At 44.2% G+C, this 25233-nt stretch overlaps 1 protein-coding gene across 1 annotated transcript in view; it reads right to left on the reverse strand.

Moving 5' to 3' along the window:
- gfra2a (GDNF family receptor alpha 2a) overlaps nucleotides 1–24586 on the reverse strand; it is an 80884-nt gene extending 56298 nt beyond the window's left edge. The window contains exons 1-2 of the mRNA XM_058389940.1: nucleotides 22247–24586; nucleotides 15413–15730 (exon numbers count right to left, since the gene is read on the reverse strand). Coding sequence (XP_058245923.1) covers nucleotides 15413–15730; nucleotides 22247–22286 — 358 coding nt within the window. The 5' untranslated portion in view covers nucleotides 22287–24586. The remainder of the gene's footprint in view (nucleotides 1–15412; nucleotides 15731–22246) is intronic.
- Between the last annotated feature and the right edge of the window lie 647 nt (nucleotides 24587–25233).

Here is a 25233-nt window from a genome sequence, read left to right on the forward strand (position 1 = left end):
ACACACTGCACACTACACACTGCACACTACACACTACACACTACACACTGCACACTACACACTGCACACTACACACTACACACTGCACACTACACACTACACACTACACACTGCACACTACACACTACACACTACACACTACACACTGCACACTACACACTGCACACTACACACTACACACTACACACTGCACACTACACACTACACACTGCACACTGCACACTACACACTACACCCTGCACACTACACACTACACACTACACACTGCACACTACACCCTGCACACTACACACTACACACTACACACTACACCCTGCACACTACACACTACACACTACACCCTGCACACTACACACTACACCCTGCACACTACACACTACACACTACACCCTGCACACTACACACTGCACACTACACCCTGCACACTACACACTACACACTACACACTGCACACTACACACTGCATACTACACACTACACACTACACACTACACACTACACCCTGCACACTGCACACTACACACTGCACACTACACACTGCACACTACACACTGCACACTACACACTACACACTGCACACTACACACTGCACACTACACACTGCATACTACACACTACACACTACACACTGCACACTACACACTGCATACTACACACTACACACTACACACTACACACTGCACACTACACACTACACACTGCACACTACACACTACACACTGCACACTACACACTACACACTGCACACTACACACTACACACTGCACACTACACACTGCACACTACACATTACACACTACACAATACACAATACACACTACACACTACACATTACACACTACACACTACACACTACACCCTGCACACTACACCCTGCACACTACACCCTGCACACTACACAATACACCCTGCACACTACACCCTGCACACTGCACACTACACCCTGCACACTACACACTACACACTACACCCTGCACACTACAAACTGCACACTACACACTACACACTGCACACTACACCCTGCACACTACACACTACACACTGCACACTACACACTACACACTGCACACTACACACTGCACACTACACACTGCACACTACACACTACACACTACACACTGCACACTACACACTGCACACTACACACTGCACACTACACACTGCACACTACACACTACACACTGCACACTACACACTACACACTACACACTACACACTGCACACTACACACTACACACTGCACACTACACACTGCACACTACACACTACACACTACACCCTGCACACTACACACTGCACACTGCACACTACACACTACACACTACACACTGCACACTACACACTACACACTACACACTACACACTACACACTGCACACTACACACTACACAATACACACTGCACACTACACACTGCACACTACACCCTGCACACTACACACTACACCCTGCACACTACACACTACACACTACACCCTGCACACTACACACTACACACTACACACTACACCCTGCACACTACACACTACACCCTGCACACTACACACTACACCCTGCACACTACACACTACACACTACACCCTGCACACTACACCCTGCACACTACACCCTGCACACTACACCCTGCACACTACACACTACACCCTGCACACTACACCCTGCACACTACACACTACACACTACACCCTGCACACTACACACTACACACTACACCCTGCACACTACACCCTGCACACTACACACTACACCCTGCACACTACACCCTGCACACTACACACTACACCCTGCACACTACACCCTGCACACTACACACTACACCCTGCACACTACACACTACACACTACACACTACACCCTGCACACTACACCCTGCACACTACACACTACACCCTGCACACTACACACTACACCCTGCACACTACACACTACACCCTGCACCCTGCACACTACACACTACACCCTGCACACTACACACTACACCCTGCACACTACACACTACACCCTGCACACTACACACTGCACACTACACCCTGCACACTACACACTACACCCTGCACACTACACACTACACCCTGCACACTACACCCTGCACACTACACACTACACCCTGCACACTACACACTGCACACTACACCCTGCACACTACACCCTGCACACTACACACTACACCCTGCACACTACACACTGCACACTACACACTACACCCTGCACACTACACACTGCACACTACACACTACACACTACACCCTGCACACTACACACTGCACACTACACCCTGCACACTACACACTACACCCTGCACACTACACACTACACCCTGCACACTACACACTACACCCTGCACACTAGACACTACACACTACACCCTGCACACTACACACTACACCCTGCACACTACACCCTGCACACTACACACTACACCCTGCACACTACACACTACACCCTGCACACTACACACTACACACTACACCCTGCACACTACACACTGCACACTACACACTACACCCTGCACACTACACCCTGCACACTACACCCTGCACACTACACACTACACCCTGCACACTACACACTACACCCTGCACACTACACACTACACCCTGCACACTACACACTGCACACTAGACCCTGCACACTACACACTACACCCTGCACACTACACACTGCACACTACACACTACACACTACACCCTGCACACTACACACTACACACTACACACTACACCCTGCACACTACACACTACACACTACACACTACACCCTGCACACTACACCCTGCACACTACACACTACACCCTGCACACTACACACTGCACACTACACACTACACACTACACCCTGCACACTACACACTACACCCTGCACACTACACACTACACACTACACCCTGCACACTACACACTGCACACTACACCCTGCACACTACACACTGCACACTACACCCTGCACACTACACACTACACCCTGCACACTACACACTACACCCTGCACACTACACCCTGCACACTACACACTACACCCTGCACACTACACCCTGCACACTACACACTGCACACTACACCCTGCACACTACACACTGCACACTACACCCTGCACACTACACACTACACCCTGCACACTACACACTACACCCTGCACACTACACACTACACCCTGCACACTACACCCTGCACACTACACCTTGCACACTGCACACTACACCCTGCACACTACACACTACACACTGCACACTACACCCTGCACACTGCACACTACACCCTGCACACTACACACTGCACACTACACACTACACCCTGCACACTACACACTACACCCTGCACACTACACACTGCACACTACACCCTGCACACTACACACTACACCCTGCACACTACACCCTGCACACTACACCCTGCACACTGCACACTACACCCTGCACACTACACACTACACACTGCACACTGCACACTACACACTACACACTGCACACTGCACACTACACACTACACCCTGCACACCACACACTACACTATACACACTGCATACTACACACTACACACTGCACACTGCACACTACACACTACACACTACACACTGCACACTACACCCTGCACACTACACACTGCACACTACACACTACACCCTGCACACTACACACTACACCCTGCACACTGCACACTGCACACTACACCCTGCACACTACACACTGCACACTACACACTACACACTACACACTACACAATACATAATACACACTGCACAATACACACTACACAATACACACTACACAATACACACTGCACACTACACAATACACACTACACACTACACACTGCACACTACACAATACATAATACACACTACACAATACACACTACACAATACACACCACACATTACACACTACACAATACACACTACACAATAGTGTGCACATTACACACTACACAATACACACTGCACACTACACAATACACACCACACATTACACACTACACAATACACACTGCACACTACACACTGCACACTACACATTACACACTACACAATACACACTACACAATACACGTTACACACTACACATTACACACTGCACACTACACATTACACACTACACAATACACAATACACAATACACACTACATGTTACACACTACACATTACACACTGCACACTACACAATACACACTACACATTACACACTGCACAATACACATTACACACTACACAATACACACTACACATTACACACTACACAATACACACTACACATTACACACTACACAATACACACTACACATTACACACTGCACACTACACAATACACAATACACACTACACATTACACACTGCACACTACACAATACACACTACACATTGCACACTGCACAATACACATTGCACACTACACAATACACACTACACACTACACAATACACAATACACACTACACAATACACACTACACATTGCACACTGCACAATACACATTACACACTACACACTACACGTTACACACTACACAATACACAATACACACTACACAATACACACTACACATTACACACTACACAATACACACTACACAATACACACTACACACCACACAATACACGTTACACACTACACAATACACACTACACATTACACACTACACAATACACGTTACACACTACACAATACACACTACACACTACACGTTACACACTACACACTACACAATACACAATACACACTACACACTACACGTTACACACTACACACTACACAATACACACTACACACTACACGTTACACACTACACACTACACAATACACAATACACACTACACAATACACACTACACATTACACACTACACAATACACACTACACAATACACAATACACGTTACACACTACACAATACACACTACACATTACACACTACACAATACACGTTACACACTACACAATACACACTACATGTTACACACTACACACTACACAATACACAATACACACTACACGTTACACACTACACAATACACACTGCACAATACACATTACACACTACACAATACACATTACACACTGCACACTACACAATACACACTACACATTGCACACTGCACAATACACATTACACACTACACAATACACACTACACACTACACAATACACACTACACAATACACACTGCACACTACACAATACACACTACACATTACACAATACACACTACACAATACACACTACACAATACACACTGCACAATACACGTTACACACTACACATTACACACTACACAATACACACTACACACTACACAATACACAATACACAATACACACTACACAATACACACTACACAATACACACTGCACAATACACGTTACACACTACACATTACACACTACACAATACACACTACACACTACACAATACACACTACACATTACACACTACACAATACACACTACACACTACACAATACACACTACACACTACACAATACACACTACACAATACACACTACACACTACACAATACACGTTACACACTACACAATACACACTACACATTACACACTGCACACTACACAATACACACTACACATTACACACTACACAATACACATTACACACTGCACACTACACAATACACACTACACATTGCACACTGCACAATACACATTACACACTACACAATACACACTACACACTACACAATACACAATACACACTACACAATACACACTGCACACTACACAATACACACTACACATTACACACTACACAATACACAATACACACTACACAATACACACTACACAATACACACTGCACAATACACGTTACACACTACACATTACACACTACACATTGCACACTGCACAATACACATTACACACTACACAATACACACTACACACTACACAATACACAATACACACTACACAATACACACTGCACACTACACAATACACACTACACATTACACACTACACAATACACAATACACACTACACAATACACACTACACAATACACACTACACACTACACACTACACATTACACACTACACACTACACAATACACACTACACAATACACACTACACACTACACAATACACGTTACACACTACACAATACACACTACACATTACACACTACACAATACACGTTACACACTACACAATACACACTACACATTACACACTACACAATACACACTACACACTACACGTTACACACTACACAATACACACTACACAATACACACTACACATTACACACTGCACACTACACAATACACACTACACATTACACACTGCACAATACACGCACACTACACACTACACAATACACACTATACAATACACATTGCACAATACACGCACACTACACAATACACAATACACGTTGCACACTACACACTACACACTGCACAATACACATTACACAATACACACTGCACATTACACACTACACAATATACACTACATAATACACACTACACAATACACACTATACAATACACATTGCACAATACACGCACACTACACAATACACGTTGCACACTACACACTACACACTGCACAATACACATTACACACTACACAATACACACTGCACATTACACACTACACAATATACACTACATAATACACACTACCCAATACACACTATACAATACACATTGCACAATACACGCACACTACACTACACACTGCACAATACACATTACACACTACACAATACACACTGCACATTACACACTACACAATATACACTACATAATACACACTACCCAATACACACTATACAATACACATTGCACAATACACGCACACTACACAATACACGTTGCACACTACACACTACACACTGCACAATACACATTACACACTACACAATACACACTGCACATTACACACTACACAATATACACTACATAATACACACTGCACAATACACACTACACATTACACACTATGCAATACACACTGCACAATACACATTACACAATACACACTGCACAATACACACTGCACACTACACAACAAACACTATACACTATGTGTAAATCTTGGTTGCCGTGGAGACGGAGCTGCTGCTAAAAGGCGAGTTTCTTTGTTTTGTTTTTTTGAGAAAACTCAGCTCATCATTCATCAGGTGGCGAATCTGACAGAAACGCTCTTGCAGGTTTTATTATTTGCTGCGCAATGAGAAACACACAAACGTTCACGTCAACAAGATTTATGTAAAATATTTGCTCGCTGCTCTTTTAATAAACGTAATCACTGCCACCCGCTGCGCGCCGTTCGGCTCTAATTTATCGATTCCTCAGTAACCTCCGCCGAATCCGTTTAATTGAAATCTTTCGTCATTGTCTGCTTTTTCTTTGGCAGCAAATTGAGGCGAATAGGAGATTTGTGATGAGGCCGAGCGGCTCGGTTAATCAGCTCTCGCGTCTTCGGCTCCATTTAATCCTCCCAGGCTGAGCTCGCTCACGGCCCTGTGGGGAACAGCTGCTGTTCTTTACCCACGATGCATCTCTCTGGAGCGTTAAATCTCTCTGAAGCTTGGTGAGAAGATGAGGAAGCTCTGTGAGATCATCGGGTCTCTAACACACCAGCTCTCGTCACTAATGAGTCCGGTTCCGATTGGCCGAGAGCAGAAGCAGAGATCATTTGAAGCGTGTTTAGTTAATAACTAAAGGTAATAACTAACTCTGGGATACACCAGCAGAACTCAAGGGGGCGCCAGTCATTTTGTTGAGGTTAGACTCTGGGGCACTTCGCTCAGGTGAGGACCAACAAAGTGACCTGTAAAGCAGTGCATGATGGGAAATGTGCTACAGACTGTGTTTGGTTAGCTAACAACTACATGAATCGTAAGTTAATGTGTCTGGTAGATCTTTTAGATGTTAAACTGGATCTTCTCTGAAGCACTGAGGTCCAGATGAAACCCTGAGATAAAGAAAGCGACACAGAGCTGCTGACCAGACACAGAAACATGCGCCTTCTGACCAATGAGAGGACAGTTTACTCCATGTGAAGTGAGTCGAGGAGAACCTCAGCATCGTGACACATTCAGTTCTCCGTCTCAGATCTTCAGCTCTGATCCACACTCTGTGTCCTGCTGTGATGCCGGATGGACACACCTCCATACAGACGTTTGTCTCCAGAGAATATTTACTATTTATTTCTACGATGTCATAAATGTCCGCGGTTTGGACAGAGCGGCCTGGCAGGACTAATACCGCCTCTCGGCATGATCAATTTTAATCGCTGATATTAATATGATTTGTTTCGAGGTTGTGAGTGTGATTGAGCTGATTGCTTTTTCTAATGGAATTGAATTGTGTGTGTGTGTGTGTAGTAAGACACTACTGAAAGGACATTTTGGACAAAAGAACTAACACAACGTGTCCCTCTCAGCTCAGATGCAGTGGATTCGGTAAAATATCCACCTTTCTCGGAGTCTCACCTGAGATGGATGAGATGTTCCGCTCATTAACTCTCGCTGACTTTTAGCTCCTGGATTCAATTTTCCCAGGATTTAAAAGTTCTACACTTTGTAGCTTCTGTACATAACTCTGGTACTGGAGACTCCTTCCGTAAATCTCTTTACTCTCCACATCCTGCCGTGTTTTATGGATTTGTGTTTAAACGTTTCTCTCAGTGCACACAGCCAGCTGGTCTTCATTTTTCTGTGATTTAGTTTTCACAGGCATCTGTTCCTGCTGCTGATTCACGTCTTCAGACATCTTCACGCTACAGAAACGCAGATGTTCTCGAACGCATGGCTGCTTCTCGTGCACATGCTGGGATGCTCACGGCTCTGTGTAGACTGTGGACATGCTGAGGGATGAAAGTGAATTGACTGTGTTCACACGGGTGAGGGAGTACCAGGATCAGCATCTAATCAGCGTCAGAGCTCCTCTGTGTTCCAGCGTGAGGAGGAGCAGACCCTCAACAAAGCTGCAGGCTGAACCTCTGTTGTCCCTGAGGGAGACTCTGGATTTACCCCATCTACACCCTACACCCTACACCACTACTCCCTACACATAGCACAGTGAAATTCTTTCTTTGCATATCCGATCCTTGGAGGTTGGGGTCAGAGAGCAGGGTCAGCCATGATACAGCACCCCTGGAACAGAGAGAGTTAAGGGCCAACAGTGGCAACTTGGTGGGGCTGGGGCTTGAACCCCGATCTTCCGGTCAACAACCCAGAGCCTTAACCACCTGAGCCACCACCAGCCCGCACTCTACACCCATCTACACCCTATACCACCACACACCACACACTACACCACCACACACTACACCCTACACCCTATACCACCACACAGTACACCCTACATCTACACACTACACCCTACACTACACCCTACATCAACACCCATCTACACCCTACACCCTACATCAACACCCATCTACACCCTACACCCTACATCAACACCCATCTACACCCTACACCATACACCTTTATTACCACTGAGGAAGACTCTGGATTTACCCCATCTACACCCTACACCACTACACCCTACACCGTACACCTTTATTACCACCCTGTGAGACTCTAGATTTACCCCACAGCTCACATCTACACTACTACATCCTACACCACTACTCCATACACCCTACATCTACATCACTACACTCTACAGCACTACACCCTAAAGCTCCACCACTACCCCACTGCACTCTAGGTGTGGTGTAAACACGACTCATTCAGTTAGTCAGCACTCAGTGATGTAGACTCCTCCTGCTTCACTCCACTGTGAATGTGGAGGTTTATTAACCCTCAGTTAATAAACCTCCTCACCTCAGAAGTAAGTGAGACCTGTTTAACACTTTGTTCAACACAGTGAACACTGAGCAGCTGTACACTACTGACCCTATCTAGTGAACATGGCTGTGTTTCATATCACAGCTACGGAGTAAGTTCACGGCTTTAGTAATCAAAGCTATGATCTTTTTTTTTACATTTTACTTCAACTAGTCTTTTTGCTGTTCTCACAAATATCAAGGGGAAGTATACAAACAATATACAAACCCTGGGTGAGTTAAAAACAGTATTGGAACACAGCCCTGTGGTTGACAGATTGGACTTGAACATATTGAGCATGAAGATCTGAGGCTGTGAGGATTAGACGCTAGCAGATTAGCGCAGAGTGAAACGCTGTACCCTGTAATGATATGTCTGTCGATTTCTGACACAGAGAAAGGCATCAGCTCTCGCAGCGAGTGTGAATCTGATACAGCGATGACCTTTCGCATGGAGCACTCTCACACATGTCAAACTGGAAAATTAGCCATGTTGCTAATTCACACAAACATTCCATTCAGCCAGTCAGTTTTCTCTCTTATGAGAACCAGAGCTGCAGCCGGTTAATTTCAACAAGGTTGAAAAACATATTTATCAGACGAATAGAGACGTGTAGCCATGGGAACCGGGATGATGTCCGACTCAAGGTTGTTAAGTGACATTTGACTGAAGAGGAGCGAGACAGTGATGTCTGAATAAACGTGCGAGTGAATAAACGTGAAAACGACGTATTAAAGTGAAAAGAAAACAGTGATACAGAGTGATAATGTATAAATCCATGATCTACAGCTTTGTGTTTCTCTGCCTTCTCCATCACACAGCTTAGAGTCTCTCAGTATGGGGACGGAGGGATGGATGCACTAGAGGAGGAGAGATGGAGAGATGAAGGATGGTGATGGAAGGATTATTGGTGAACAGATAAGACAAAGGTTCAGTTACAGAGAGAACTGTAGACGGATGAGTAACTGTCTGGATAGATGGATGGATGGATGGATGGATGGATGGATGGATGGATGGATAAACAGAGGAAAGTATGTGAATGATGGATGGGTAATGGAGTGAAAGATGTCTAAAGGGACATTGGTGGATAAATGTATAGAAAGGCAAGAAAGAATGATGGAGCTGGATAGACGATGAATAGAAAGATGGAGCTGGATAGAAGATGGATGGAAAGATGTAGCTGGAGGAATGGCTGGATAGATGATGGAATGGATGGATGTATGGATGGATGGTGGGAAGAACAGATGAACATGAACAGCTGAACAGCTAGATTGTTGGTGATTTAATGGAAGAACAAATAAATATAGGGGAAATGGATGGGTGGATTGGATGGATGGATGGATGGATGGATGGAGCTGCAGTGCACACAGCAGAAAGTTCCACTTCTGGTTCATTCTGCAATGTTTAATATACACATGTAGAGGACTACGAGAAGAGAGAAAAGATGGAGGTATAGAGTTTGGGTTCAAACATGAATAAATGAATGGATAGATGGGTGGGTGGATGGGTGGTTGGGGAAGCGGGTGGATGGGTGCATGGGTGGGTGGATGGATGGATGGATGGCCAGATAGATAAAAGGCTGAATAATTAAAAGTAGAAGCCTGATAAAATGGACTAGACAGAAGTATGGAATTGAAGGTGGGATGAAGATTATGAAAGATGAGATGGATAGATAAATTAAAACCTATGAGGTGTGTAAATTAATGAATAAATATTTGTAACTGTTCAAGGATGAACAGAATAAAGGAGGGTGGATGAAGAGGTATGGATGGATGGCAGCGTGTTGGAGACAAAAGATTGAATGTGGAGAATAAAAGTGAAAATAGATGGTAGGATAGATGGATAGATAGGGTGGACAGATGATCGGATGAATGAATGGATGTACAGTATAAATGGATGGGTGAATAGATGTATGGATGGATAGAAAGATGGATGGACAAAGTGGATAGGTGAGTGCTGGGTGAATAAATGAATGAATGTACAATATGGATGGATGGATGGATGGAGTCAGGGTGGAGTGAAATTGGGGTCCTCATATTAAAAACTGACACTCGTCTAATCTGTCCATCTCTCGTTCTTTCCTGCAGTGTTTTGCGAGTGTTCCCTCGTTCACACACAGTTTATCTGTGAGCAGATGGCAGAAGGACCTTCACGCCAAACTCCATTTACTTCACCTTAACTAAATCCTGCTTCACTGCAGCTCAATTCATTACTCCAGGTTCTGCACAAGTAACACAGAAACAGCCAAGCTGTGTGTGTGTGTGTGTGTGTGTGTGTGTGGAGCTGCAGTGCACACAGCAGAAAGTTCCACTTCTGGTTCATTCTACAATGTTTAATATACACATGTAGAGGACTACGAGAAGAGAGAAAAGATGGAGGTATAGAATTTGGGTTCAAACATGAATAGATGGATGGATGGATGGATGGATGGATGGATGGAGTAATAGTGAGAGCAGTTGATTAATAGAGAGACAGGTAGGAAACGGAGTAAGAGGACTGAGATGGATAGATGTTATAGAATTCACATTCTTATAGGTAGGTACATGGATAAAAGAAAAGATGGATGGATGGATGGATGGATGAACTGAAGAAAATTTGGACAGGTGGAAGCATTGATTAGAAAATGATGTATAGATGAAGTCCAACACATTTCAAATAACTGTGTGTGTGTGTGTGTGTCAGTGTGCTAACGTGTGTGCTCATATGTGTGTGTGTGTGTGCATACTCACATGTGTGTGTGTGTGTGTGTGTGTGCGCGCATGCTTACGTGTGTGTGTGTGTCAGTGCGTGCTCACGTGTGTGTGTGTGTGTGTGAGTGCATGCTCACGTGTGTGTGTGTGTGTGTGTGTGTGAGTGCATGCTCACGTGTGTGTGTGTGTGTGTGTGTGTGTGTGTGCGTGTGTGTGTGTGTGTGTGTGAGTGCATGCTCACATGTGTGTGTGTGTGAGTGCATGCTCACATGTGTGTATGTGTGTGTGTGTGTGAGTGCATGCTCACATGTGTGTGTGTGTGTGTGTGCGTGTGTGTGTGTGTGTGTGAGTGCATGCTCACATGTGTGTGTGTGTGTGTGTGTGTGTGTGTGTGTGTGTGTGCGTGTGTGTGCTCTCGAGCTCATTCAATGCAAAAAGCAATTATTCTGTGTCAAGGCCTTAGACTGTTATTTTGATGCCAGAAGAGAAGAGTACAAATTCAGGTGGAATAAAAAGCATGCGGACACACACACACACACACACACACACACACACACACTCTGTGCTGGCTCGATTACCAGGTGGTAGACATGGATGAAAGGACAGGTGTGTGTTAATGGAGGAGCAGAATTGAAAAATAGATAGATGGAGATGGATATTAGATCAGAAGGTAGATTAGCGGATGGATGGAGGGATGGACTGATAAATGGATGAAGGGAGGCAGTAAGTGATAAATGATTAAATGCATTTGGGGATTAAAGAGTGAATAAATAAAGGGCAGGATAGATGGATGGATGGATGGATGGATGGATGGTGGAGGACAGATGACAGAATGAATTAAAGGATGAATGGAATTATGTACATACTTGGATGGATGGATGGATGGATGGATGGATGGATGGATATGGAATTTAAGAGAGTAAACACTGGTTGGACAGACTCATACACACAGGAAAACGCTGGGGTTCACTGACACTGTCAACATTCTGCCACTTAATTATAATAATTACAGAACACTTGTTATGACATCTCAAACCCCGCCAAAAAAACGAGTTTATTCGTTAATAATTATCACAACAAGAGGAGCAATTAACAAACGATTGTTTACCAAATTGGTGAAATTTCCATTGTGTCCTGGTGAAGCATGCTAATCAGTTCCTCAGTGAGGATGTGGAGGAATCTGATGGAGGAGTCACACATGTTCCCTGATATCACATAAATCCTGATTAGAAGCTGCTTCATGGAAATAATTAGCAAAACTGAGCAATTAGTCAAACAGAGAGTGACGGATATAAGACAGATGGACAGAAAGAGTGGGGGATGGGCAGATAAACGAACGTAGAGAACTGCAGTGTTTCCTTCACCAATGATTCAGTCTTTTTGAACGATTCACCAATGTGAATGAATCAGTCAGATGATATGTTAAAGCCTGTAATTATCTGTGGTCAGCAAATCTTTTGGTCATTATTGAGATTCAGTCTTCTCACATCTTACGAGTCAGATTATGAATCAGTGAATCAGTCAGTTATACTTTTAATTTTTGTCCAACATGCTACTGTTTGAATCAGTGAATCATTTTTACTAAGATGCATTTCTTTGATTTTTAAGTGAGTCAGTTATTGTAACTGATGCAATAAACTACGTTTTAAACCATACTCACAGATGTATATATGAGTGTCTGACTAAACACAGAGAGTATTGTGTACATGAGAGTCAGCGAAACCAGGTCAATCAATCAAACACTATACACTGCAGTCTGGAATGAAATCCATAACCATGGGGCATGAGAGTAAACGCTACACGCATCAAATCCACTGCATGTGCACGCTCAAAGTCAGGCGTGTTATTGATAAAAAACTCAAAAACAAATGCCCTGGATTCTCAGGGGAGCGAACTGATGAACAGTGTGACTGAGGTAGACAACCGACATACACTATATTGCCAAAAGTTTTGGGACATCTACCTTTACCTGCACATGAATGTAATATGGAGTTGTCCCGCCCTTTACAGCTATAACAGCTTCAACTCTTCTGGGAAGGCTTTCCACAAGGTTTAGGAGTGTGTTTATGGGAATTTTTGACCGTTCCTCTAGAAGCCCATTTGTGAGGTCAGGCACTGATGTTGGACGAGAAGGTCAGGCTCACAGTCTCCGCTCTAATTCATCCCAAAGGTGTTCTGTGGGGTTGAGGTCAGGACTCTGTGCAGGCCAGTCAAGTTCCTCCACACCAAACTCACTCATCCATGTCTTTATGGACCTTGCTTTGGTCACTGGTGTGCAGTCATGTTGGAACAGGAAGGGGTCATCCCCAAACTGTTCCCACAAAGAGCATGAAATTGTCCAAAATGTCTTGGTATGAAGCTGAAGCATTAAGAGTTCCTTTCACTGGAACTAAGGGGCGGAGCCCAAACCCCTGAAAAACAACACCTGAACTCAATGATCTGGAGGGGTGTCCCAATACTTTTGGCAATATAGTGTACGTCTTCTCATGTGAGGTAACTGTGTTTGAGGGGCATTTCACCAGATATTTATTTTAACTGACCAATCACTGATCACCATTGTTTGCAAGTGATGACATCCTCGAGAGACTCCTGCTGTAGCTGTCTTTTTTCCCTGAAAAGTCAGTTAGCATCCGCGGCGTGAGCATCACACGAGCTAAAGAGGAAATATATTTGTGTTTATTTGTTTAACACCGAAACCAATTTCATCTCACACTAATGAGGTAAAAATTCATGAAGAAGCTCTCAGCTGGAAAATATTTAACAAGCCCAGTCTAAGATTCACGGCTCCACAAGCACAAAAGGAACAAAAGGGAAAAAGAAGAAGAAGAAGAAGAAGAAGAGCAGAGAGAATGTAATTAAAGAGAGAAGAAAAGGAAAGAAGAAAAAGGCAGTGTTTCTCCTCAGCAGAACGTTAGCGAGCGAGCCTGTGCGTACCTTCACTCAGGCCCATGTGGATGCTCCAGTAGTTCTGCAGGCACTGTAACTCCTTCTTCATCCCTCGCTTACAGCGACACTCCACCAGCGCCGTCTCCTGCAGGACCTCCAGCGCTGCCTGGCACTCCTTATTGGCCAACATGGAGTTCCAGTCTTTACCCACAAGGCACTGCCTCATGATGCGATAACGAGAGCTGCACTGAGGACTCAGGTTACACTCCTCACTCGCCCTTATACAGTCCACAAAGTCCGGAGAGGGGGATGAGGACGAGGAGGAGGAGGAGGAGGAGGAGGAGGACACGCAGACAGACAGATCGTCTATGGAGAAGAAGAGAGAGAGATAATGTGAGTGAATTATGGAAGAAAAGAATAGAAGAAGTCATGTTACTCAATGAAAGACAGCTGAGAGGAAAGATAAAAAAGTGAAGAGACGAGAGGAGAGAGAGATGAGGAGAGCAGATAAAACAGAAATAAAAACGTTTAAAAAAAGAAATGTGGAGAATATGAAAGAATATAACACTCCATACACACACATACACACATACACACACACTCCATACACACACACACTCCATACACACACATACACACATACACACACACTCCATACACACACATACACACATACACACACACTCCATACACACACATACACACATACACACACACTCCATACACACACACACTCCATACACACACATACACACACACTACATACACACACATACACACACACTCCATACACACACACACTCCATACACACACATACACACATACACACACACTCCATACACACACACACTCCATACACACACATACACACATACACACACACTCCATACACACACATACACACATACACACACACTCCATACACACACATACACACATACACACACACTCCATACACACACATACACACATACACACACACTCCATACACACACACACTCCATACACACACATACACACATACACACACACTCCATACACACACATACACACATACACACACACACACACTCCATACACACACACACCCCATACACACACATACACACATACACACTCCATACACACACACACTCCATACACACACATACACACATACACACACACTCCATACACACACATACACACACACTCCATACACACACATACACACATACACACACACTCCATACACACACACTCCATATACACACACACACTCCATACACACACACTCCATACACACACACACACACACTCCATACACACACACACACACTCCATACACACACACTCCATACACACACACATACACACACACACTCCATACACACACACTCCATACACACACATACACACACACACTCCTTACACACACACACACTCCATACGCACACACATACACTCCATACACACACTCACATGCACACACATACACTAATACACTCCATACACACACTCACATGCACACACATACACTAATACACTCCATACACACACTCCATACGCACACACACATACACTAATACACTCCATACACACACTCACATGCACACACATACACTAATACACTCCATACACACACACACACACTCCATACACACACACTCCATACACACACATACACACACACACTCCTTACACACACATACACACACATACACATACACACACACACACACACACACACACACACTGCATACACACACACACACACACACTCCATACACACACATACACACACACACACACTGCATACACACACACACACTCCATACACACACACACACACACACTCCATACACACACATACACACACACTCCATACACACACACACACTCCATACACACACACACACTCCATACACACACACACACACACTCCATATACACACACTCCATATACACACATGCACACACACTCCATACACAAGCTGCATACACACACACACACACACTCATGCACACACTCCATACACAAGCTCCATTCACACACACACACGCACACACACACTCCACACACACACACACACACACACACACACTACATACACACACACTCCATACACACACTCCATACACACACACACACGCACACACACACTCCATACACAAGCTCCATTCACACACACACACACACAACCCATTCACACACTTCATACACACTATACACAATAAACACTTCACATAGTCAATCTGTAGCATCACTGTATCTTTTGACTGACTAGCAGAAAGGCCACGCCTCCTTCTCTTAGACTTGCAGGTAACAAGGCCACGCCTCCTTCTCTTAGACTTGCAGGTAACAAGGCCACGCCTCCTTCTCTTAGACTTGCAGGTAACAAGGCCACGCCTCCTTCTCTTAGACATGCAGGTAACAAGGCCACGCCTCCTTCTCTTAGACTTGCAGGTAACAAGGCCACGCCTCCTTCTCTTAGACTTGCAGGTAACAAGGCCACGCCTCCTTCTCTTAGACTTGCAGGTAACAAGGCCACGCCTCCTTCTCTTAGACATGCAGGTAACAAGGCCACGCCTCCTTCTCTTAGACTTGCAGGTAATAAGGCCACGCCTCCTTCTCGTTGACGTAGTGACTTTCTCTTTGATGTAGACACATCTGACACACCTCAATCATGTAGACTGAGAGACAGAAAGACCACGCCTCTTTCTCTTCATTTAGTGACACAGTGGCCACGCCTCTTTCTCTTCACTTAATGACACAGTGGCCATGCCTCTTTCTCTTCATTTAGTGACACAGTGGCCACACCTCTTTCTCTTAACTTAGTGACACAGTGGCCACGCCTCTTTCTCTTAACTTAGTGACACAGTGGCCACGCCTCTTTCTCCTCATTTAGTGGCACAGTGGACACACCTCTTTCTCTTCACTTAGTGACATAGTAGCCATGCCTCTTTATCTTACACTTAGTGACACAGTGGACACGCCTCTTTCTCTTCACTCACTGACACAGTGGCCACGCCTCTTTCTCTTCACTTAGTGACACAGTAGGCATGCCTCTTTGTCTTTCACTTACTGTCACAGTGGCCACGCCTCTTTCTCTTTACTTGCTGACACAGTAGCCACACCATTTTGTTTTACACTTTGTGAAACAGTGGACATGCCTCTTTCTCTTCACTTAGTCACACAGTGGCCACACCTCTTTCTCTTCACTTAGTGACATAGTAGCCACACCTCTTTCTCTTATACTTAGTGACACAGTGGACATGCCTCTTTCTCTTCCTGTACTGACACAGTGGCCACGCCTCTTTCTATTCACTTAGTAACACAGTAGCCACACCTCTTTGTTTTATGCTTTGTGACACAGTAGCCACGCCTCTTTCTCTTCACTTAGTGACACAGTTGCCACGCCTCTTTGTTTTACGCTTTGTGACAAAGTAGCCACGCCTCTTTCTCTTCACTTAGTGACACAGAGGCCACGCCTCTTTCTCTTACACTTATTGACACAGTGGCCACACCTCTTTCTCTTACGCTTAGTGACACAGTGGCCACACCTCTTTGTCTTACACTTAGTGAAGCAGTAGCCACACCTCTTTGTCTTACACTTAGTGACACAGTAGCCACACCTCTTTCTCTTACACTTACTGACATAGTGGCCACGCCTCTTTCTCTTAGACGTATTGACCAAAAAGTCCATAGATTAACACGAGTACATTACAGAAGCTAAAATGTTTCCTGAGCACACAATGATGTCACCCAGGTAGGGGGTGTGGCCTATTCAGTTTATACAACTCATCTTAGCTTGTTGAGTTAGAGGGAAAATGGTGAGTGTTTATTTCTGGTCAAACTCTTAAACTCCACACGAGTCTAAAGCTGCTTACTTCTACACTTAAAAAAAATCAACTCATCTTCTCCATCTGCAGGTCGTGAAGAAGAGTCAGGAGAGGAAACGAGGCGCTAGTGACACCTACAGGTCCGGGCTAATAAATAAATAATGATGCAGAAAAGTAGCTCTGGATGAGGATACGCTCGAGTGAAGGGATAAAAAAAGTCTGAGAATCGATACAGATATCATACGGAGGAGAAAGATGGATAGATGGATGGACAGATGGACAGAGAGAGAGAGAGAGAGAAAGAGAGATGGAAGGACAGAATGAAAGATGGAACAATGCATTACAAAACATATTACATTACTTTCATTTATTTATGGAAAGAGTAAAAGCAGAGAGAGAGAGAGAGAGAGAGAGAGAGAGAGAGAACAGAATGTTCTTTTCTGTGAGTCTGAGAAAGATGGACAGAGAGAAGGAGAGAGAGGGAGAGACAGACAGACACAAACAGAGAGTCTCTGTATTTTCTCTGTTAACGTCAGACAGACAGAAAGTGAGACAGGTGTGATGGAATAACTGAGACCTTATGAGAAATACTGCCTCATTACAGGTTCTGAAAGAAAAAGGAAGGAAGGAACGAGGGAAAGTCGGAGGGGTGATGAGGTCATTATACCGAGTCTACCTCAGAGTAATAGTAGGTAGGTAGTAAAACTTATACTTTGATGTCCTTATAAGGGAAGAGGCAGAGAGAGAGAGAGAGAGAGAGTGAAAGTGAGAGAGACTGACTCAACACTGACTTCAGTGAATTCAACCACACACACACACACACACACACACTGCAGGACTTAACCCTAGAGTCTTTAAGTGTTGGAGTCACAGTGTTCAGTTATAAACACCGTTACAGAATTAACACTCTAACCAGTCCGGGTGTTGAAGTCACGCCTGGTGTTCACTCAACTCTCACAGTGAGATTAATCTGATAAACACCGAGTTAACTAACTAAGTGTTGAATTAACACAATTCCATAACTTACACTGGCTAATTAACACCATCAGCTCTCACAGTGTTGAGTTACTGAGTGCTGAATTAACACCGCTCTCTGATTTCATTCAACACTGAGAGTTTCATCAAACAGCTCAACACTTCAGAAGATCCTGAATTAACACTAACATCATCTCCACATCCTGGTGTTCAGCAACGCTGCAGTTTATTTCCTGCAAGTCTGTAGAAGTCTATTCTACACTCTACTGGTTAACTCTACACTGCAGTGTTAATTCATCTGCTTCAAGAGTTAGCATTATAGCGTTAGTGTTAATTCACTAGTTAACTTCATCCTGCTGCTCAAAGACCTGCAGAATGAACACCTGCTGTTTACAAACAACACTACAGTGATGACTTAACACCTGAATTATTCATTTAACTCTACAGAACAAACTGCACATGGTTAGTGTTAATTCTACACTGTTAGTCATAATTCTACACAGTTAGTGTTAATTCTACACTGTTGGTGTTTATTCTACACTGTTTTTGTTAATTCTACACACTTAGTGTTAATTCTACACGGTTAGTGTTAAATTCACACTGCGGGTGACAATTCTAAACAGAAAGTGTTAATTCTACACTATTAACATTATTTCTACATGGCTAGTGTTAATTCTACACTACTGATGTGAACTTCATACTGCGGGTGACAATTCTAAACAGGAAGTGTTAATTCTACACTGTTTGATATTAATTCTTCACTGATAGTGTTAATTCTACACTGCTGATGTTAACTCTACACTGGTTAGTGTTACTAGTGTTAATCCTAGGCTGTATGGATCAGCTGTGTTTGCAGTGTGCAGGGTGACCTTGATCATAGTTGCGCTCAGTCAGAGTGTCTCAGCATTAAACACACACACACGCACACACACACATGCACACACACACACACACACACACACGCACACACACACACACGCACACACACACACACACGCACACACACACACACGCACACACACGCACACACACGCACACACACACGCACACACACACACGCACACACACACACGCACACACGCACACACACACACACACACACACACGCACACACACACACATGCACACACACGCACACACACACACACACACACACACACACACACGCACACACACACACTGGACTGTGGTTTAACTTTTCTGACGGTGATGACGATGTGACACTGAAATCACGTGTGTTTTACTATCCTTCTGAGGACCTTCATGATCATTAACACTGTACTGAATCTGACTCATCATGAAGCTGACAAACATCTCCACAAGGTCAAAACCTCTCAGATATCCTCCTCATCTTCCTCTCCTCATCTTCCTCACCTCTCATAACTCTACTTATCTTCCTCTCCTTCCTCACCTCATCCTCTTCACCTCTCGTAACTCTACTCATCTTCCTCTACTCATCTTCCTCTACTCATCTTCCTCTACTCATCTTCCTCACCTCTCATAAGTCTCCTCATCTTCCTTACCTCATCATTCTCTCTTACTCTCTTAATCTTCCCCTCCTTCCTCTCTCCATCCTCTCCTCATCTTTCTCTCTTCATCCTCCATACCGTATCTTCCTCTACTTTCTCACCTCATTTTTATAACCTTTTGTAACTCTCCTCATCTCCCTCTCTTCATCTCCCTCTCTTCATCTCCCTCTCTTCATCTTCTTCCTCTCCTCTTCTTCCATACCTCATCTTCATCTCCTCCCTCTCCTAATCTTCCCCTCCTTTTTTCATCTTCCTCATCTTCCTCCTCTCCTCATCTTCCTCTCTTCATCTTCCTCTCCTAATCTTCCCCTCCTTTTACTTATCTTCCTCATCTTCCTTTCTTCATCTTTCATACCTCATCTTCCTCTCATTTTCTTCCTCTCCATCCTTGTGAGTATTTGGTGGTAAGACTCTCTCTTACACACACACACACACACACACACACGTGCTTACGCATGTGCATGTCTACAGCACTGAGTGGTGTTTATTCCGCGTTATAAGCGGTGTGTGTGTGTGTGTGTGTTAATGATGGAACTCGTGAGAAAGTTCACTCACCCAGCAGCAGCAGCAGGAAGCCGCACAGATACAGACGCATGATGGAAGCGCGAGCCAAATCTCACACACTCAGCTGTAATGTTTTTATGTTTACTAATTGTTTTTAAATTCCCAAACCCGGAAATCGCTCTAAAATGTTAGAAATCCCGAACAGCATCCAGCGCGCGCGGACCCTTCATCTTCATCATCATCTTCTTCATCACCGCGGAATCCGGATCCAGTGTAATAAATCCGTACTGATGTAAAGTTTTCTCTTTAAAAAAAAAATATTTATTGAATATTTATTCCTGATTAAGAGGAAGATGAAGAGGAGGAGGAAGAAGAAGAGAATCCCGGGATCCGCTGCACATGATTCCCAACATGCCGATGATGAAGAACGCGATCCGTATCAGAGGACAGGACATGACCCGCGCGCGCGCGCGCTCCAAACACCTTCACACGAAAGATGTCTGAATCAGAAACTAACAAATTCATGAAAATAATAAAGATTTAAGAAGAACAGAGATGAAGGTTATTATTATTCTAAACAAAGCGCGAGGAGCGGAGCAGCGTCTCACTCTCACCACCGCGCCTGCAACTCTGCTCCAGAGGCGCGCGCGCGCAGGATGGAGGGCTGGGGTGTGTGTGTGTGTGTGTGTGCGAGTGCGTGCGTGTGTGTGTGTGCGCCCCTCTGAAGGAGGGACTGGCTTCATCCCAAATGAACATATAGTGCACTACATGCGGTGTTTTGATTTAGTCATTCAGCTAGAAAGTGAAAATTCTGTCTTTATTATTTCATCCCCTATGTAGTGCACTTTATAGGGTGTAGCTAAGCTTATTCCTTATATAGTGCACTTTGTAGGGTGTGGGGCACAGAAGCTATAATCTTATCCCCTATACACTTTGTAGGGTGTAGCTAATTTAATCCTCTATGTAGTGCACTTTAAATAAAATAATATAAGAAAAGAAAAGCTTCTTGACTTGACTTCCCTATGTAGTGCACTTTATAGGGTGTAGGGCGCAAAAGATACAACCTTAACCCCTATACACTTAGTAGGGTGTAGCTCATCTTATCCCTAATGTAGTGCACTTAGTAGGGTGTAGCTAATCTTATGCTCTATGTAGTGCACTTAGTAGGGTGTCGGGAACAGAATCTGTAATCCTGCCCCCTGTGTACTTATTTAAGGTGTAGAGAGCATGATGGCTGTGTTCTAAACACACACACACTTTCACTTCACGTATTTCACATGCAGTACGCAGGACTAGCTCCAGAAGTATTGGCACCCCTGAGTGAATCCTCCAGACTCTGTGTGGCTCTGCGGGTGAAGGCGTGTCCTGGACGCCGCTCAGCGGCCGTGTTTCTGCGTGCGGTGTGTGCTGATGATACCTTTATTAAATGATTAAATACAAAAACACTCTTTCTTACAATGAAGACTGAATTATTAACGCGTCTGAGAGCTGGAGCGTAAACAGCGTGAGCTTTAATCCTGCAGATGAAAATTTAATGAGTGTTTCTCCCGCCTCATGTGTCGAGGGTTTCGATGCTAACAGCCGAGCATCACTTCACTCTTCAACCTTTCCTTACTTTCTGGTTAATTAGTGCAGACGTTTCTTTACTGCTCCTTTAATTACTCTCTCCCAGACCTGCTGACGTGATGGAGACACTTCCTCCTGGAACCCGTCTAGTTTCAGTTCTGCGTCTGAGGATGAGTTTAGCTGTTGTGTGTGAAATCTCACGATAAGCTCACGCGCTTGTCCTCCTGGTTATGGCTCACGATGTGACGAGATTCCGCATCCCTCTGTACGATCGACTCGGAGAGCCGAGTTCTGATACAAACCCCGTCTGGTGCTCCGGCAATGAGAGAATTTCATCTTCAACTTTGATTAAAACGACAGAAAATTGTTTATAAAACACGTTTCCACAACACTGAAGCTAGCGAGTAGACAATGACGTGAAAGGAATTACGCTAGCTGCCATGTTTTCGTGACATCAGCTAATGATCCTGACCAGGAATTAACGTTTAAGTTTAACGCCTGTTTCTTTGCATTTTTCCATTTGTGAGGACAGTGAACTCACTCTGGAGAGGAAATGAAGCGCTTCTGAGGTTCACTGAACATGGACCTTAAATCATCAAACCATCCTGAAGAAACTGAAGCTTGAAGAGAAGCTCAGGTGTGTAGCGTGGTGTGACGGCAGGGTGAGGTCCTGTTTGCTGGTTTCCACAGTGAATTAAAGTTCTCGTCTGAAGGACACACGGCCTCCTGAGTCCAGCGCTGAGTGATGAATTCTTCTGAATGTGTTGTGCACCTCAGTGAAGGTTCTCTAGTGGAACACAGCTGGTCTGAGCGAGCCGGTCTCTGTTCACTTCCAAATGAACTCTAATGAGAAAGTGATTCACTTCTGAATCGACTCCCTGCAGGAAGTGAATCAGACTTGTCCTGTGGGTTTTTTTTTTTTTTTTGTGAAGTGAAACTGCAGCGCTGCAGAAACACCATGTGTTCTGGGAAAAAAACAACCGGATATTTAGTGAAGCTTTGTGTTCTTTGTGCTTGAGTGAATTTTGTGGCTTCTCCAGTATGTTTGCTTTATTTTATTTTTTTAATAAAAGAGTTTAATACAGATGGTGTTCAGCTTTGCTCAGTGTTCTCTTGCTTTTCAGCTCGTTTTCAGTTCAACAACAAACAAATCAAATATCAAATGAACCGAAAGAATCGGTTTGACTCTGATTCACCGTGTGAACGAAACACACACAACCTCTGTCTGCAGCTGCTGAAGCTCTTAATGACCCTACTATCTGTATTTCAGTTAAATAAGCCCTGCCCCCAGACTGACTGAAGCTGCGTAGCTCCTCCTCTTTTCACCCACTGGAGAACCCAGTTATAAGATCCCTAAGAATGTGTATCTATCAACTGGGAGAGATCTTAATAGAACTTAAGAGAATGAGAACCTGTCAGAAGTTTAACGTTCAGCCTTCGTTTTTGTAATCTGGTTCTTCAATGGTTCTGCA

Source organism: Hemibagrus wyckioides, linkage group LG05, assembly GCF_019097595.1.
Source record: "Hemibagrus wyckioides isolate EC202008001 linkage group LG05, SWU_Hwy_1.0, whole genome shotgun sequence".
In the NCBI taxonomy this organism is placed as follows: Eukaryota; Metazoa; Chordata; class Actinopteri; order Siluriformes; family Bagridae; genus Hemibagrus; species Hemibagrus wyckioides.